Source organism: Poromitra crassiceps, assembly GCF_964638095.1.
Source record: "Poromitra crassiceps genome assembly, chromosome: 29".
Taxonomy (NCBI): domain Eukaryota; kingdom Metazoa; phylum Chordata; class Actinopteri; order Beryciformes; family Melamphaidae; genus Poromitra; species Poromitra crassiceps.
The window spans coordinates 7,278,321-7,294,985 of record NC_139641.1 but is presented as its reverse complement, the minus strand read 5'-3'; the positions used below and the strand labels follow the sequence as shown (position 1 = coordinate 7,294,985).

General features: G+C 41.5%; 1 protein-coding gene across 1 annotated transcript in view; it reads left to right on the top strand.

Moving 5' to 3' along the window:
- Positions 1-375: 375 nt before the first annotated feature.
- The window catches only part of LOC310800022 (putative nuclease HARBI1), a gene marked incomplete at both ends in the record, with an annotated part of 29,307 nt that continues 13,017 nt past the window's right edge, over positions 376-16,665 (top strand). The window contains one exon of the mRNA XM_083662619.1: positions 376-463. Coding sequence (XP_083518745.1) covers positions 376-463 — 88 coding nt within the window. The remainder of the gene's footprint in view (positions 464-16,665) is intronic.

Genomic DNA, 16,665 nt, shown 5'->3' with positions numbered 1-16,665 from the left:
GCGCGATGAATGGCTGCAAACGACGTACCAAGTCATCAAAACGGCCCGACGACATACGGAAATATTTGTAGTGCATTTCTTCGTCTATCTCCCGCGGTTACATGCTGCCACTCCGACGTGCTGCCACTCCGACGTTCTGCCACTCCGAAATATCGGCACTCAGAAAGGGGGTCTATATTCCCCGTTTTTCACTAACCTCTCCCAGCCCCCACGCCAAACCTAACCTCCCCCCATGCCTAAACCTAACCTCCCCCAGACCCTAACCCAAAACCTAACCTCTCCCACCCCCACGCCTAAACCTAAGGTCGGCATTGCGGCTTCTAAGGTGAACGACCGCCAGTCCGAATAATGGAAGTTAACGTTCGGAGTGGCAGCATGTCGGAAAGGCAGAGGAACCCCATCTCCCGCATTGGACGAACTAGCACGGCGTACTCCCCTTCGTCAGTCCTGGCTCTGTTCAGTGGTCTGACGGACCATCTCCGTCTTCTTCTTCTCCTCATCTCCCGTCTCCTCAACATCGCGTGCTCTATGTCAATTTCCTCATTATATTGTAAAATAATCTCCAGCGCTGCCAATACACGAAGAGCATCCAACGCCGCCGCCATGATTGAAAGTTCTGGGTAAACAGCGACATTACGTCATAGTAGTGAGCCACGACCCGCCTAGTGCACCCGAAGCCACCTAGTGTGTCGGAGGTTTACTGCACCCAACGTACTGACGTCCGAGCATGTAGGGTTCGCTGGCACCGCCAGACGGCGAGACGGCTCCATTTCGAAGCGGACGGACGACCATGTTTAGGCCTTAAGGCTTCAAAATTAGTTTTTTACCAACCGCCACCAGCATGAGCCATTTTATTTTTTGAGCCATGAGATCAAATACATGCAATTTTCCCATTAACACGTTAAGTGCCATAGCCGAAATAATTCGTCTTACATAATCCAACGCTTGAGTGCCAGAGCCGAGTTTACTCGTCTTACATCTTTTTCAGTGGTTTCCACTAGCTGGCGCCCTTGGGCAATATGTGAATGTGGATCCGACCTCTCCCGCTGCCCCGGAAGTACTCTAACAAAGATTTCTATATAGGGAAGGCGGGCTCTTTGATCAGCGGGTTGAGTAGGTAAGTTTGAGCGAGTAAGACAGAGACAGAATTACATAGCGATTTATATATAGAGAATTTCAGCAATTTAGCAATTTAGAGTCAGATTTAGAGCGAGTTGGTTAGCGTAGTTGATTTAGTTGTTAGTACAGTAGTAGTGTTTAGTATAGTCTTTATAAAGACTTTGTTTAGATAGATAGTTAGCGGTAGTTACAGTTAGTGTTCATTGTAGTTAGCTTAGCACATTTAGCGTTAGCGTCAGTTCATTTTAGTATTTAGCCTTTATTCTAGTTCAGTTTATTCTAGTTCAGTTTGATCGAGTTGGTAGCCGGTAGATTAGCCTTATTTCAGTTCAGTTTGATCTAGTCGTAGCAGTAGTTGTTTTATTTCAGTTTAGTTGGGAGCGGGTGGCGTGTTTGTGCCATGCCGGCCAAACGCAAGCGGTCTTCGGCGGCTGCACGCAAGCGATCGGCCGATCAGAGATCACTGCTTGATTTCTTTTCCGTCCGAAACGCGCTTGTGCCGGAGACCGATTCCGAGGTCTCGGATGATGAACGGGGTGAGCCTCTGCATGTCGCGGCTGCGGCTGCAGGGCTCACGACTGAGTCCGAGTCGAGTGACCTCCAGTCTTCTCCAGACGCGGAGGATTCTGAGGAGGAGTGGGCCCCGTCGAGGAGCGAAGCTCCAGAGAGCAGTGGTAAGACGATGTTTGAGATGACTTGTGTAACTTGTGGAAATGTAATTACTATGACTATACAAAAGCCAGCAGTCAGTCAATTCATTTTACTTTTATTTCAGACTCTGAACAGTCTGAAGATGAGCCTGAGGCAGCCAGCTGTAGCGGTACTGGTGCTGCAGCCTCTGGTGCCAGGAAAATGGGTAAGAGCACACCTCAGAATCAGGTTTATTTTCACATCACAGGTTCCAGCCAGCATTCAGTACCACACATATAAAAAACACTATTTTATGGTAATTATGTATTTCTATAATTTGCAGATTGTGGCAGTGGAGCTGGAAGAGGGAAACGGCCTGCAGGTCCAGGCTGGAGTGGCGTTGACTGGGAGCCAACCCACATCCCCTTCACAGCTGAACCGGGTCCTCATAGTGGTGGTGCTGCTGAACCAGTTGACTTTTTCCAGCTCTTCCTGGACGATGAGCTGCTCCAGGCTATTGTTGTCCAAACTAACTTGTATGCACACCAGTGCATCAGTCAGGTGAGCGAGGCTCTGCCACATTCGAGGCTTGGGAGGTGGAAGGACACTGATGTGGCAGAACTCAAGAGCTTCTTGGGACTATACTTCCTCACTGGGATCGTCCAGAAGCCTAAACTGGCCATGTACTGGACCACAAATGAACTGACTGCTACCCCCCACTTCCCCAGAACCATGTCTCGCAACCGCTTTCAGCTCCTGACACGATTCCTCCATTTCAGTGACAATTTTGATGTTGATGGTGCAGACAAGTTGTTCAAGGTCCGGCCAGTTTTGAACGACCTGTTAGAAAAGTTCAGAGACATGTTCACACCGAGTCAAAACATTAGTATTGATGAGGGGATGCTCCTGTGGCGTGGGCGGTTGGCCTTCAAAGTCTACAACCCACAAAAACCCATAAAGTATGGGATAAAGTCCTACATCCTCTGTGACTCCCAGACAGGTTACTGCTATAACATGAAGCCGTACTGTGGTGAGCGGTCCACCCTAGGCGAGACGGTGGAGTTCCTCCTCGGGGACTTGGCAGGGCAGGGGTACCATTTGTACATGGACAACTATTACAACTCTGTTGGAATGTGTGCACAGCTGCTGGAGTCTCAGACACATGTCTGTGGCACTCTGAGGAAGAACAGAGGCGAGCCACCTGCTACCATGGTCACCAACCACACCGTGAAGCTGGGGGAAACGGTCATGCGCCACAATGGTGGCACCATGGTTCTGGCCTGGCGAGATAAAAGAATCGTGAAAATGGTTTCCACGCTGCACGACGACACGATGGAGACGGTGCAGGTCAGGCAGAAAGGCAGCAGAGAGAGGGTCGCACACACAAAACCCAAGTGTGTGGCAGACTACAACAAGTACATGAATGGGGTCGACAGATTGGATCAGAACATTGCATACTATCCGTTTGCCAGGAAGACAGCCAGGTGGCCCTTCAAATTTGTCATGTACATGTTTCAGATCTCTTTTTATAACGCCTTTGTTCTGTACAAAGCTAAACACCCAGCTAAACGCCAGAGAAAGTGTGAAACATTGCTGGATTTCATCCTGAGTGTTGTCGGTGCGTGGACCAGACCTGTGGTGGGGGGTGGCGGGGAGGAGGTGGGGGCTGGCGGGGGCTGGCGGGGAGGAGGTGGGGGCTGGCGAGGAGGAGGTGGGGGGTGGCGGGGAGGAGGTGGGGGCGGGGGGCAGTGACCAACCACCCCGGCGACCATACCTGGACCCTCAATGCAGGCTGGAGGTCAATCTAGCGGGCCATGTAATGGTCCTCATACCACCCACACCCAAAAAAGATACCCCAACGAGGAGGTGTAGCATGTGTGCAAAGAAAAATGTTAGAAGAGAGTCACGCTACATGTGTGTCAAATGTGGGGTCTCATTACACAGGGGTAGCTGCTATGAGGAGTACCACTCAAACAAGAACCTTGCTCAGCGGCGCCGGCGCTGAGTAGGCATGGGTCGTAAAAAAAAAAAACCTGCCAGGGATTGTTTTTGCTCTTTGTTTGATTGTTTGCTAGCTAGCAGGAATACATAAAAAGTACCTGCTGATTTTCATGTAACTTTGTGGATGGGTGTAACATGGGCCAAGGAAGTACCCATTACATTTTGGAGCAGTTCTGGATTCGGTGTACGAGCCCAAACCGGTTTGATCACTAACCGAAAAAACCTATAAAAAAAAAAAAACTATAAAAAAAAAAAAAGTGACCTGTGGTCTGCTCTTGTTTTGTATTTATTTTGACATTTATTTATTTTATTATTTGTATTATTCCTCCATTATTGAAAACAACTATTGTTCAGATGTCTGATGTCTCACTGATGCCAAAAATAAATGGTTAAAGTGACTGTTCTGGCTATTTGATTGAATTTCACAAAACTGCATTTTTCTCAGCTTTCCTTCCCAGAGGCCAAAACCATGCTGTATTCAACGGCTAATATCTACATAACTACTAACTCTACAAACTAACTCTTTTAGACAGAGAAAGCACACATTCTATTAGTTCTTTTTAGATGATTGGTGTTCACGAAGTCTTAACAGAAAAGAATCCTCGGCTGTTGTAAAATGAGCCAGAATCGTCAAAAACACCCCTGGCACAACTTACCCACAGGATTGAAAACATGGCTGGCACTCAATGTGTTAAAAACAATTGTAAATAAAAACAAACTTACATCTTTGGACTTGCAGACATTTTTGAATAAATTCATGAATGCTATTAGGTTAGGCATTCATTCCTGGCTTCAAATTTGTAGTTACTACTTTCCACCGATGGAGCATTTCCTCATGTTTGGCATCGGAATCAATTACATGAAATGTATCCCTATGCCAAACATGAGGAAATGGTATAAAACTGTAAAAACCTTTTTTTTTCTGCACTTTATAATTTGTTTTAATCCTTTATATCTCAGACTGTGAAGTCCACCCCCCCCCCTCCCCCCCATTTTTTGTGAAGGGCAAAAATTCTGAAAATGGATGCAAATTGGGTATCTATGATGAGGACCAAAGTTATTGAAGATAAAACATATTAGAAGAAGAAAGAATACTCGCTCTTGTTACGTTAGGGGGCATTAATGTGTGCGTTGAAAATGAACAAATACCAAGGGTTAAATAAAAACAAAGCAGGCTCTTGTTTTTTAAAAGATTTATAAAATTTGAATATACATTTCATTCTCATCCAGTAACAACAGAGTATTGACTTCCGCTGTGCAACACACACACATGCACATCATAAATAAAAAGTAAAGGAAGTGAAGAGAGTGAGTCAGTGGTGTGACTGGCTCTCGGGCCTGGCAGCATCACACAGAGCAGCAGCAGACTAAAACACAATACTATGGGTTCGGTCATCAAGGCAAGCAACCTCATTTTTATTAACTCACCAGCCAACTTAGATTTAGGCTAGTTCTGAATCACAATTCTAACTTATCAGAATTCTGACTTTATTCTCAGAATCCTGATTTAAAGTTAGAATGTCAAAGAGTTTCATTTAAATAAATACATTTAACCATCTATCGCTCATTAACACAAGGTGATTGACAGGGTTCCCACAGATCCTTGAAAGTTTGTGAATTTGAACGATAAAACCAAGGCCTTTTTTTATTTAAACATGGGTCCTCCACAGCTTGAATTTAGGGTTTTTCCCTGCATAGAGAACTCAATTTGAGAGTTATCATGTGCAACTGCAACTAGCACAGATGAGAAATGTTCACACATGATAGTTCTCATGATAAAGATTGTGTTGTAACAGTAATTCACCTTGATACGATTGTGACCTCATGGTGTTTAGTTTAGTTTAGTTTAGTTTATTTCGGTCAATTTCACAAGTACAGCTCAATACAGTTGTGACCTCATGGTGTGATTAGGAAAGAGACCAATCCGCACCCGCAGGTGACTCAAGACTACGCAAGACATTTTAATTGTTGAGTCAGTAAATGGGTTTCCATCCAAATGTATCGCATAATTCAAGCGAATTTGTGAAAATCCGCAAAATAAAATGCGAATTTATGCATGTTTCCATTCAGTTTTGTTTAGCGAGTTTTGGGAGTCGGCAGGTTGAGCAGTAGGTGGCGCTTCTCGGAAAAGTGGAGGGGGAAATGCAAAAGACACCCGAAGAAGAAGGGGGCGCGATGGGATGACGTCATAAGAGCGACATGATACTAACAACAACCGGCTTTTGGGAGGACTCTCATAACGGCATTATCAACGTTAGCAATTTACATCAACATCCTGATGCAGAGACGCGAAAGAAGGCATGCAATGATGAGAATAATGTGGGAAGAAGCTGGGGCTGGAGGACCACGTCGCCGCCGTCTGCGTGTCTGGGAACGTAAACGCAGTAAGGAGTTTTGGGAAGTTGTCGTCCAGCACCATTTCACACGGTACGTCATCGTTAATTCGCAAAATCTGTTTCCATTGCAAAAGTTTGCATCTTCCTAGTGTCGATACGCTGATAAATCCACCCCCTCCAAGCGTAAAAACTTTTATGCGATATTTCGACCTTTATTCGAATTTCTGGTGTCTCCATTCAAGTTTATATTCGCATTTTGGGTAAATGCGAATATCCAGAGGTGGATGGAAACCCAGTTACTGATGACTGCGAAAACTGTCCCTCTTCTATCACAATTGTTTTCTCTGCACCTATATGTACTACAACCAACAGCTGAATGCAACAAGTTCAGTCTCAGTCCCTGCCTGTGGGTTGTTGAAAGGCATTCTGGGAAATGTATGAAGTCAGTAAATGAAATAGAACCTAAACATGCATGTAGGCTAAAAACCCATGAATGACTTGGGACCCCCTGCTGTCAGGCCGGGGTCATCCCTATGTTCCCCGGGTCCTATGTTCCCCGTTTTTAACACTCTCCGTAACATTTGGGGTGTCTATCCGCTATGCCGACCACCCGCAATGCCGACCTTAGGTTTAGGCATGAGGGGTGGGAGAGGTTAGGTTTTGGGTTAGGGTCTCGGGGAGGTTAGGAAGGGTTCTATGTTCCCTGGTCCCACAAAAATGGGGAACATAGGACCCGGGGAATATAGGACCCGGGGAAAAATAGGTACGCTCCCGTCAGGCCAGCAGCAGTCCTACCACACCTGTGGAGTATGGCACTAGGGCCGGCACCCGTGGGACCTAGCCTGTTAAATACTCTAAGCCCCTCCTACAAGCACAAATCCACAAGCACACAACCAATTAGCAATTAGCTTTGAAATAACAGCACAATAGGTACATCAAGGGTTTAGTTCTACACAATAAGTGTAACTGGATGAGCCAATATCTAATATATTGCAATATCCCCATCAGTATCATGCACCCCATTCAATATCACTGCGGTCAACTGAGCCGACGTTCGCGAAACCACAGTCAAGCCAGCCGACACTTGGTTTTTGATGCGTGTCTATTCGTGCCGTAACGGTACTGCTGCTTCACGGGTGTTCGGAGCGGGCTAAAAAGTCGAGTGTCACAATTCAGCGATCCTTAGATCGACATTACAACAAACAGTGTATTGAATGACTGTTGAATATGTCACAAAAGTCCTACCTTATTGAACGATCGTAGCAGGAGTTTCGCTTGGTACTATCATGTTGATGCTCTCAACAAGATGGCGAAAAACCGGCATTTCCGGGACTGGTTTTTCAAAATAAAAGCACGATTCGACTCCAGTCTAGACCACACAGATTTGGTGTTTGTTCCGACTTTCGAAGTACTGTACAATCTTATAACTCCATAATCCCACACCATGACTCACATGGTTGTGTACACTACACCCCTGGGTATACACTCTCATGAAATTAGCCATTTTCACTGTGCCATTTTGGAGAAATACAGTCAAAATCTCAATACTGAACTTGAAAAATGTGTTTTTTTAGACTTCTAAGTACCGGTACTGTACAATCGCATAACTCCATAATCCCACACCATGACTCACATGGTTGTGTACACTACACCCCTGGGTATACACTCTCATGAAATTAGCCATTTTCACTGTGCCATTTTGGAGAAATACAGTCAAAATCTCAATACTGAACTTGAAAAATTTGTTTTTTTAGACTTCTAAGTACCGGTACTGTACAATCGCATAACTCCATAATCCCACACCATGACTCACATGGTTGTGTACACTACACCCCTGGGTATACACTCTCATGAAATTAGCCATTTTCACTGTGCCATTTTGGAGAAATACAGTCAAAATCTTAATACTGAACTTGAAAAATGTGTTTTTTTAGACTTCTAAGTACCGGTACTGTACAATCGCATAACTCCATAATCCCACACCATGACTCACATGGTTGTGTACACTACACCCCTGGGTATACACTCTCATGAAATTAGCCATTTTCACTGTGCCATTTTGGAGAAATACAGTCAAAATCTCAATACTGAACTTGAAAAATGTGTTTTTTTTACATTCTAAGTACTGTACAATCGCATAACTCCATAATCCCACACCATGACTGACATGGTTGTGTACACTACACCCCTGGGTATACACTCTCATGAAATTAGCCATTTTCACTGTGCCATTTTGGAGAAATAGTCAAAATCTCAATACTGAACTTGAAAAATGTGTTTTTTTAGACTTCTAAGTACTGTACAATCGCATAACTCCATAATCCCACACCATGACTCACATGGTTGTGTACACTACACCCCTGGGTATACACTCTCATGAAATTAGCCATTTTCACTGTGCCATTTTGGAGAAATACAGTCAAAATCTCAATACTGAACATGAAAAATGTGTTTTTTTTACTTTCTAAGTACTGTCTAATCGCATAACTCCATAATCCCACACCATGACTCACATGGTTGTGTACACTACACCCCTGGGTATACACTCTCATGAAATTAGCCATTTTCACTGTGCCATTTTGGAGAAATACAGTCAAAATCTCAATACTGAACTTGAAAAATGTGTTTTTTTAGACTTCTAAGTACCGGTACTGTACAATCGCATAACTCCATAATCCCACACCATGACTCACATGGTTGTGTACACTACACCCCTGGGTATACACTCTCATGAAATTAGCCATTTTCACTGTGCCATTTTGGAGAAATACAGTCAAAATCTTAATACTGAACTTGAAAAATGTGTTTTTTTAGACTTCTAAGTACCGGTACTGTACAATCGCATAACTCCATAATCCCACACCATGACTCACATGGTTGTGTACACTACACCCCTGGGTATACACTCTCATGAAATTAGCCATTTTCACTGTGCCATTTTGGAGAAATACAGTCAAAATCTCAATACTGAACTTGAAAAATGTGTTTTTTTTACATTCTAAGTACTGTACAATCGCATAACTCCATAATCCCACACCATGACTGACATGGTTGTGTACACTACACCCCTGGGTATACACTCTCATGAAATTAGCCATTTTCACTGTGCCATTTTGGAGAAATACAGTCAAAATCTTAATACTGAACTTGAAAAATGTGTTTTTTTAGACTTCTAAGTACCGGTACTGTACAATCGCATAACTCCATAATCCCACACCATGACTCACATGGTTGTGTACACTACACCCCTGGGTATACACTCTCATGAAATTAGCCATTTTCACTGTGCCATTTTGGAGAAATACAGTCAAAATCTCAATACTGAACTTGAAAAATGTGTTTTTTTTACATTCTAAGTACTGTACAATCGCATAACTCCATAATCCCACACCATGACTGACATGGTTGTGTACACTACACCCCTGGGTATACACTCTCATGAAATTAGCCATTTTCACTGTGCCATTTTGGAGAAATAGTCAAAATCTCAATACTGAACTTGAAAAATGTGTTTTTTTAGACTTCTAAGTACTGTACAATCGCATAACTCCATAATCCCACACCATGACTCACATGGTTGTGTACACTACACCCCTGGGTATACACTCTCATGAAATTAGCCATTTTCACTGTGCCATTTTGGAGAAATACAGTCAAAATCTCAATACTGAACATGAAAAATGTGTTTTTTTTACTTTCTAAGTACTGTCTAATCGCATAACTCCATAATCCCACACCATGACTCACATGGTTGTGTACACTACACCCCTGGGTATACACTCTCATGAAATTAGCCATTTTCACTGTGCCATTTTGGAGAAATACAGTCAAAATCTCAATACTGAACTTGAAAAATGTGTTTTTTTAGACTTCTAAGTACCGGTACTGTACAATCGCATAACTCCATAATCCCACACCATGACTCACATGGTTGTGTACACTACACCCCTGGGTATACACTCTCATGAAATTAGCCATTTTCACTGTGCCATTTTGGAGAAATACAGTCAAAATCTTAATACTGAACTTGAAAAATGTGTTTTTTTAGACTTCTAAGTACCGGTACTGTACAATCGCATAACTCCATAATCCCACACCATGACTCACATGGTTGTGTACACTACACCCCTGGGTATACACTCTCATGAAATTAGCCATTTTCACTGTGCCATTTTGGAGAAATACAGTCAAAATCTCAATACTGAACTTGAAAAATGTGTTTTTTTTACATTCTAAGTACTGTACAATCGCATAACTCCATAATCCCACACCATGACTGACATGGTTGTGTACACTACACCCCTGGGTATACACTCTCATGAAATTAGCCATTTTCACTGTGCCATTTTGGAGAAATAGTCAAAATCTCAATACTGAACTTGAAAAATGTGTTTTTTTAGACTTCTAAGTACTGTACAATCGCATAACTCCATAATCCCACACCATGACTCACATGGTTGTGTACACTACACCCCTGGGTATACACTCTCATGAAATTAGCCATTTTCACTGTGCCATTTTGGAGAAATACAGTCAAAATCTTAATACTGAACTTGAAAAATGTGTTTTTTTAGACTTCTAAGTACTGTACAATCGCATAACTCCATAATCCCACACCATGACTCACATGGTTGTGTACACTACACCCCTGGGTATACACTCTCATGAAATTAGCCATTTTCACTGTGCCATTTTGGAGAAATAGTCAAAATCTCAATACTGAACTTGAAATATAAGGAAAGAAAAATAAAAAAAACACCCTAAGAAATGAAAGGTAACTAAAGACAATCACAACGTTGCAAGTGCAATCAAATTAAATACGTACATGAGTGATGGAGTGTTCTGACTATATATGAATTTGTGTTTATTTACATGAAATTAACAGTCTCAGCAAAATAGGCATTAAATAGGCATGAGTTTCCATGAATGTACAGTCTGAGTTAAATATGAGTTTACATTGAGTTCAATATTAATGGGCAGTGAAGTAACATGGATTTACAGTCCCGGTTAATTATCAGTTTACATTGAATTTTCCATGAAATGATGATGAGAATAATTTGAAAAATAATAATAATAATAAACTGTGACAAAGCACAAATAAACAAAAAAAATGGCAATAAAATAAAGTGCAGGATAAGACCAACAATAATTACTATAACAAAGTGTAAATATAGCAGCAAGCGTTTCAAGTCTGCTGACATCACAATAATGTCACAATGTCTATGACATCATCAGTGATGTCACAATTGCTCGAGTTAACCAAAAACCCCAAATGGTCGAGTAACATCACCGATGAAAACCCCAAATGGTCAAGTGACATCACTGATGATGTCACAATGCCTATAACATCATCAGTGCCAATGACATCATTAGTGTAATGAGATCAAAATGATGATCAATAATGATGTCACAATGTATGACATCATCAGGACTTACCTGATGACATCACATACGAGCAATTTCTATGACATAATTTCCAATTTCCTCTCGATGGGCGGCACTTAGCGGCAGTGCCCTTGGAAATAGTTTCCAACAATACAACTTATCATTTTCAGCGTGTAGTAATGAGCTAGCGTGTAGGTTTCTGCCCTTAGCTTGCTAGCTAGTTGCCATTGTGATTGACATGGTCGGAGCCAATGACAGACTTTGTAATAAGCCGGGCGCGGACATCCGCCTGCCACCAAAACAGTCGCTCCAATGGGAGAGCAGCAGTAGAGCAGGGGAGGGTTTATCCCAGTTGCCTTTTTCTGCGGCACCAGACTCCTCGGACGGAAGGGAAAGGAGGCTGGCCAGCGAGATTACCAGTTCAGTGACATCACTTTACATCCTTTTTTTTTACACTAGATGAATTAGCCATGGTCAACTACTGACCTCCACGTGCACATGAGCGAATTCACACAGAGAAGGGGCTGCACTGCTTAAAAAGTGAGAATTAAAAAAATGCAGATAAGAAAAGATATGCACATCAACACGGAAAAAAATAAGAAAAATAAATCTAGGGCATCTAGTGAGCACCAATATCTGTCATTGGACCAGATTTCAGGTGTCTGTGATGTACCAACGCACGGGAATTTGCATCGTGGCGGAAGAGGAACAAAGAAAGTAAATAAAGTCAAAATAATAGGGGTTCTGCACCTGCGGGGCTTGAAGCCCTAAGTATGAAGGAGCACTTAGAGTTCAATGAGGGGAGGGTCAGAGATGGGAAAAGTACTGACATTCTGTACTTGAGTAGAAGTACAGTTACTTGTGTAAAAAACTACTCTGGTAAAAGTAGAAGTACTGATTCAATTATTTTACTCAAGTAAAAGTAAAAAAGTACAGGCTCTGAAATGTACCCAACGAGTAAAAGTAAAAGTATTTTTACTGTATCTTTCTGAATGACTGAACCTCACATCATAGAATATAATTTGAGGATAAAAGATCCCCTACAAATGTTTTACACATCTTAAAACTCTACTTTAAATAGTGTGCTATGGTTTTTCCACACAAAAAAACCCCATTAAAATCATATCTAGTCCTCCCTCATTAATATTTCCATGATATATGAATGTGCAAATAGTTAGACAAGTTTAACTGCTGGATACAAGGTGTCCCTTACAAAGTGCAGAATCACAATACTCGAGACTGATATGATACTGATACCTAATGGATAAGAAACTGAATGTCCACAGGTTGATCACATTCACAAATTCAAGGTTTATTATTAAGACAGAACTGTCTCTGGTGTTAGAACACCACCATATATTAGCTGAATGTTGACAGTGCACAAACTGAATGTATGTGTTAGAACAACACCATAAGGGGCCATGCGGTTATTTAAAAAATAACGCTTGGCAAAGCCAGATTATTGGCAACTCTGGAAGCAGCGAAATGAAAATCCTCCTCTCCTGGGAGAAGACTCGAGGTGGGAGGAGTGAAGAGGAGCAGGGCACTTTTCCTGTTCAACTTTCCTCAGCTTTCAGCGCCCAGAGCGCTGCGCTAAAAAAAAACACCACCAGCTTTTAAACGCGATGAAATGCTTCTTGAAAGAGAGTGCGTACTTATAGAGAATGAATTGCAAAAAGAGGAAATAGTGGGTTCCTCAGAGATTTCACTTTAATAAAGGGTGCTTGAAAATGACTGATGGAGAATGCACATATTTTTGTGTCACTTACTGTCCATAGGCTATATAACTTCGAGTGGATTCTATTGTATTTTGTTCTAGTTTTATCTAGGAAATAGTCCTATGTCGCTTCGGATTCTGATATATATATATATATATAGAGAGAGAGAGAGGAAATAAGAAGTTCTCCAGCGCACACCAGGGTAGGAAAATAGACACTTTATTAACTTTTAGGCTACATTAAAAACAGGAAACAAGGCAAACAACGTGTTTCACAAAGTGCTTCATCAGGTTCGCTATAGGGTTTGAGACTGCCACCAGGTCTGCATTCAAGTCATCAGTTGCTGATTGGCTGATTGGCAGGTGTCAATCACCCAAATGAGGTGCTCACAAGAATACAAAATGGAGTCACCACAAAATTCAACAATAGAAAAAGTAAAAAGGGGGAGGGGAATTTTCAGGAAAAGATCCAATATCTATTCACAAAGTGCATATTAAATGGTTCACAGAATTAACACAGTATACACCACAAACATTACAAGTCGAGTCACCACACTTGTCCTGTCTCAACAAGGGAGGGCAGGGAAAAGGGGCTGTGCCAGGGAGGGTTCAGTGGCTCAACTTAGCCTACATACAAGGTCACCTGTAGACACAGAGAAACATGAGTTAGACAGTGGAACAAGTTACAAAATTACAAAAAGCGGCTCAAATCTAATGCCTCATTCAGCCCATATGGGTCCAAGGAGTGAAGAGTATGGATCCAATATGCTTCTCTTTTTAGTAGCTGGTTTATGTGGTTGCTACCCCTTGGATGAGGGGTGACTCTCTCAATGCCCATGAATCTGAGTGAGGCAGCAGAACCATGGTTCTTCTCTTTAGAGTGCCTCGCGATAGCATAGTCCATATTTTCATTTCTTATAGCAGCTTTATGTTCAGCTACTCTCAATTTTAAATAACGCTTAGTTTGCCCCACATATAGAGCCACACTGACACTTAAGCATATATACAACATGAGTGGGCATACAATTAATGAACTCTCTGATTTTATACTTTTTACCTGAATGGGGGTGACAAAACTCTTTGATGTCATAAGTGTTGGAGCAATGAGTACATCTCCCACACCGATAGTTCCCATACACCTATTTAGAGAGCCAATTTGTTTTCATGGGTTCTCTATACATAGATGTTACAATGGAATTGCTTATATTCTTACCTCTTTTATAACAAAACTTTGGCATAGAGGCAGATATCTGCTGTAAAGAAGGGTCACATTGCAGTAAACACTAATGTTTTTTTATGATGTTCTTAATTTTACTTACAGTACTTAGAAAGGCAGAAAAAACACCTTTTTCAAGTTCAGTATTGAGATTTTGACTATTTCTCCAAAATGGCACCGTGAAAATGGCTAATTTCATGAGAGTGTATACCCAGGGGTGTATTGTACACAACCATGTGAGTCATGGTGTGGGATTATGGAGTTATGCGATTGTACAGTACCGGTACTTAGAAGTCTAAAAAAACACATTTTTCAAGTTCAGTATTGAGATTTTGACTGTATTTCTCCAAAATGGCACAGTGAAAATGGCTAATTTCATGAGAGTGTATACCCAGGGGTGTAGTGTACACAACCATGTGAGTCATGGTGTGGGATTATGGAGTTATGCGATTGTACAGTACTTAGAAGTCTAAAAAAACACATTTTTCAAGTTCAGTATTGAGATTTTGACTATTTCTCCAAAATGGCACAGTGAAAATGGCTAATTTCATGAGAGTGTATACCCAGGGGTGTAGTGTACACAACCATGTCAGTCATGGTGTGGGATTATGGAGTTATGCGATTAGACAGTACTTAGAAAGTAAAAAAAACACATTTTTCATGTTCAGTATTGAGATTTTGACTGTATTTCTCCAAAATGGCACAGTGAAAATGGTTAATTTCATGAGAGTGTATACCCAGGGGTGTAGTGTACACAACCATGTGAGTCATGGTGTGGGATTATGGAGTTATGCGATTGTACAGTACCGGTACTTAGAAGTCTAAAAAAACACATTTTTCAAGTTCAGTATTAAGATTTTGACTGTATTTCTCCAAAATGGCACAGTGAAAATGGCTAATTTCATGAGAGTGTATACCCAGGGGTGTAGTGTACACAACCATGTGAGTCATGGTGTGGGATTATGGAGTTATGCGATTGTACAGTACCGGTACTTAGAAGTCTAAAAAAACACATTTTTCAAGTTCAGTATTGAGATTTTGACTGTATTTCTCCAAAATGGCACAGTGAAAATGGCTAATTTCATGAGAGTGTATACCCAGGGGTGTAGTGTACACAACCATGTGAGTCATGGTGTGGGATTATGGAGTTATGCGATTGTACAGTACCGGTACTTAGAAGTCTAAAAAAACACATTTTTCAAGTTCAGTATTAAGATTTTGACTGTATTTCTCCAAAATGGCACAGTGAAAATGGCTAATTTCATGAGTGTATACCCAGGGGTGTATTGTACACAACCATGTGAGTCATGGTGTGGGATTATGGAGTTATGCGATTGTACAGTACCGGTACTTAGAAGTCTAAAAAAACACATTTTTCAAGTTCAGTATTGAGATTTTGACTGTATTTCTCCAAAATGGCACAGTGAAAATGGCTAATTTCATGAGAGTGTATACCCAGGGGTGTAGTGTACACAACCATGTGAGTCATGGTGTGGGATTATGGAGTTATGCGATTGTACAGTACTTAGAAGTCTAAAAAAACACATTTTTCAAGTTCAGTATTGAGATTTTGACTACCGTATTTCTCCAAAATGGCACAGTGAAAATGGCTAATTTCATGAGAGTGTATACCCAGGGGTGTAGTGTACACAACCATGTCAGTCATGGTGTGGGATTATGGAGTTATGCGATTAGACAGTACTTAGAAAGTAAAAAAAACACATTTTTCATGTTCAGTATTGAGATTTTGACTGTATTTCTCCAAAATGGCACAGTGAAAATGGCTAATTTCATGAGAGTGTATACCCAGGGGTGTATTGTACACAACCATCTGAGTCATGGTGTGGGATTATGGAGTTATGCGATTGTACAGTACCGGTACTTAGAAGTCTAAAAAAACACATTTTTCAAGTTCAGTATTGAGATTTTGACTGTATTTCTCCAAAATGGCACAGTGAAAATGGCTAATTTCATGAGAGTGTATACCCAGGGGTGTAGTGTACACAACCATGTCAGTCATGGTGTGGGATTATGGAGTTATGCGATTAGACAGTACTTAGAAAGTAAAAAAAACACATTTTTCATGTTCAGTATTGAGATTTTGACTGTATTTCTCCAAAATGGCACAGTGAAAATGGTTAATTTCATGAGAGTGTATACCCAGGGGTGTAGTGTACACAACCATGTGAGTCATGGTGTGGGATTATGGAGTTATGCGATTGTACAGTACTTAGAAGTCTAAAAAAACACATTTTTCAAGT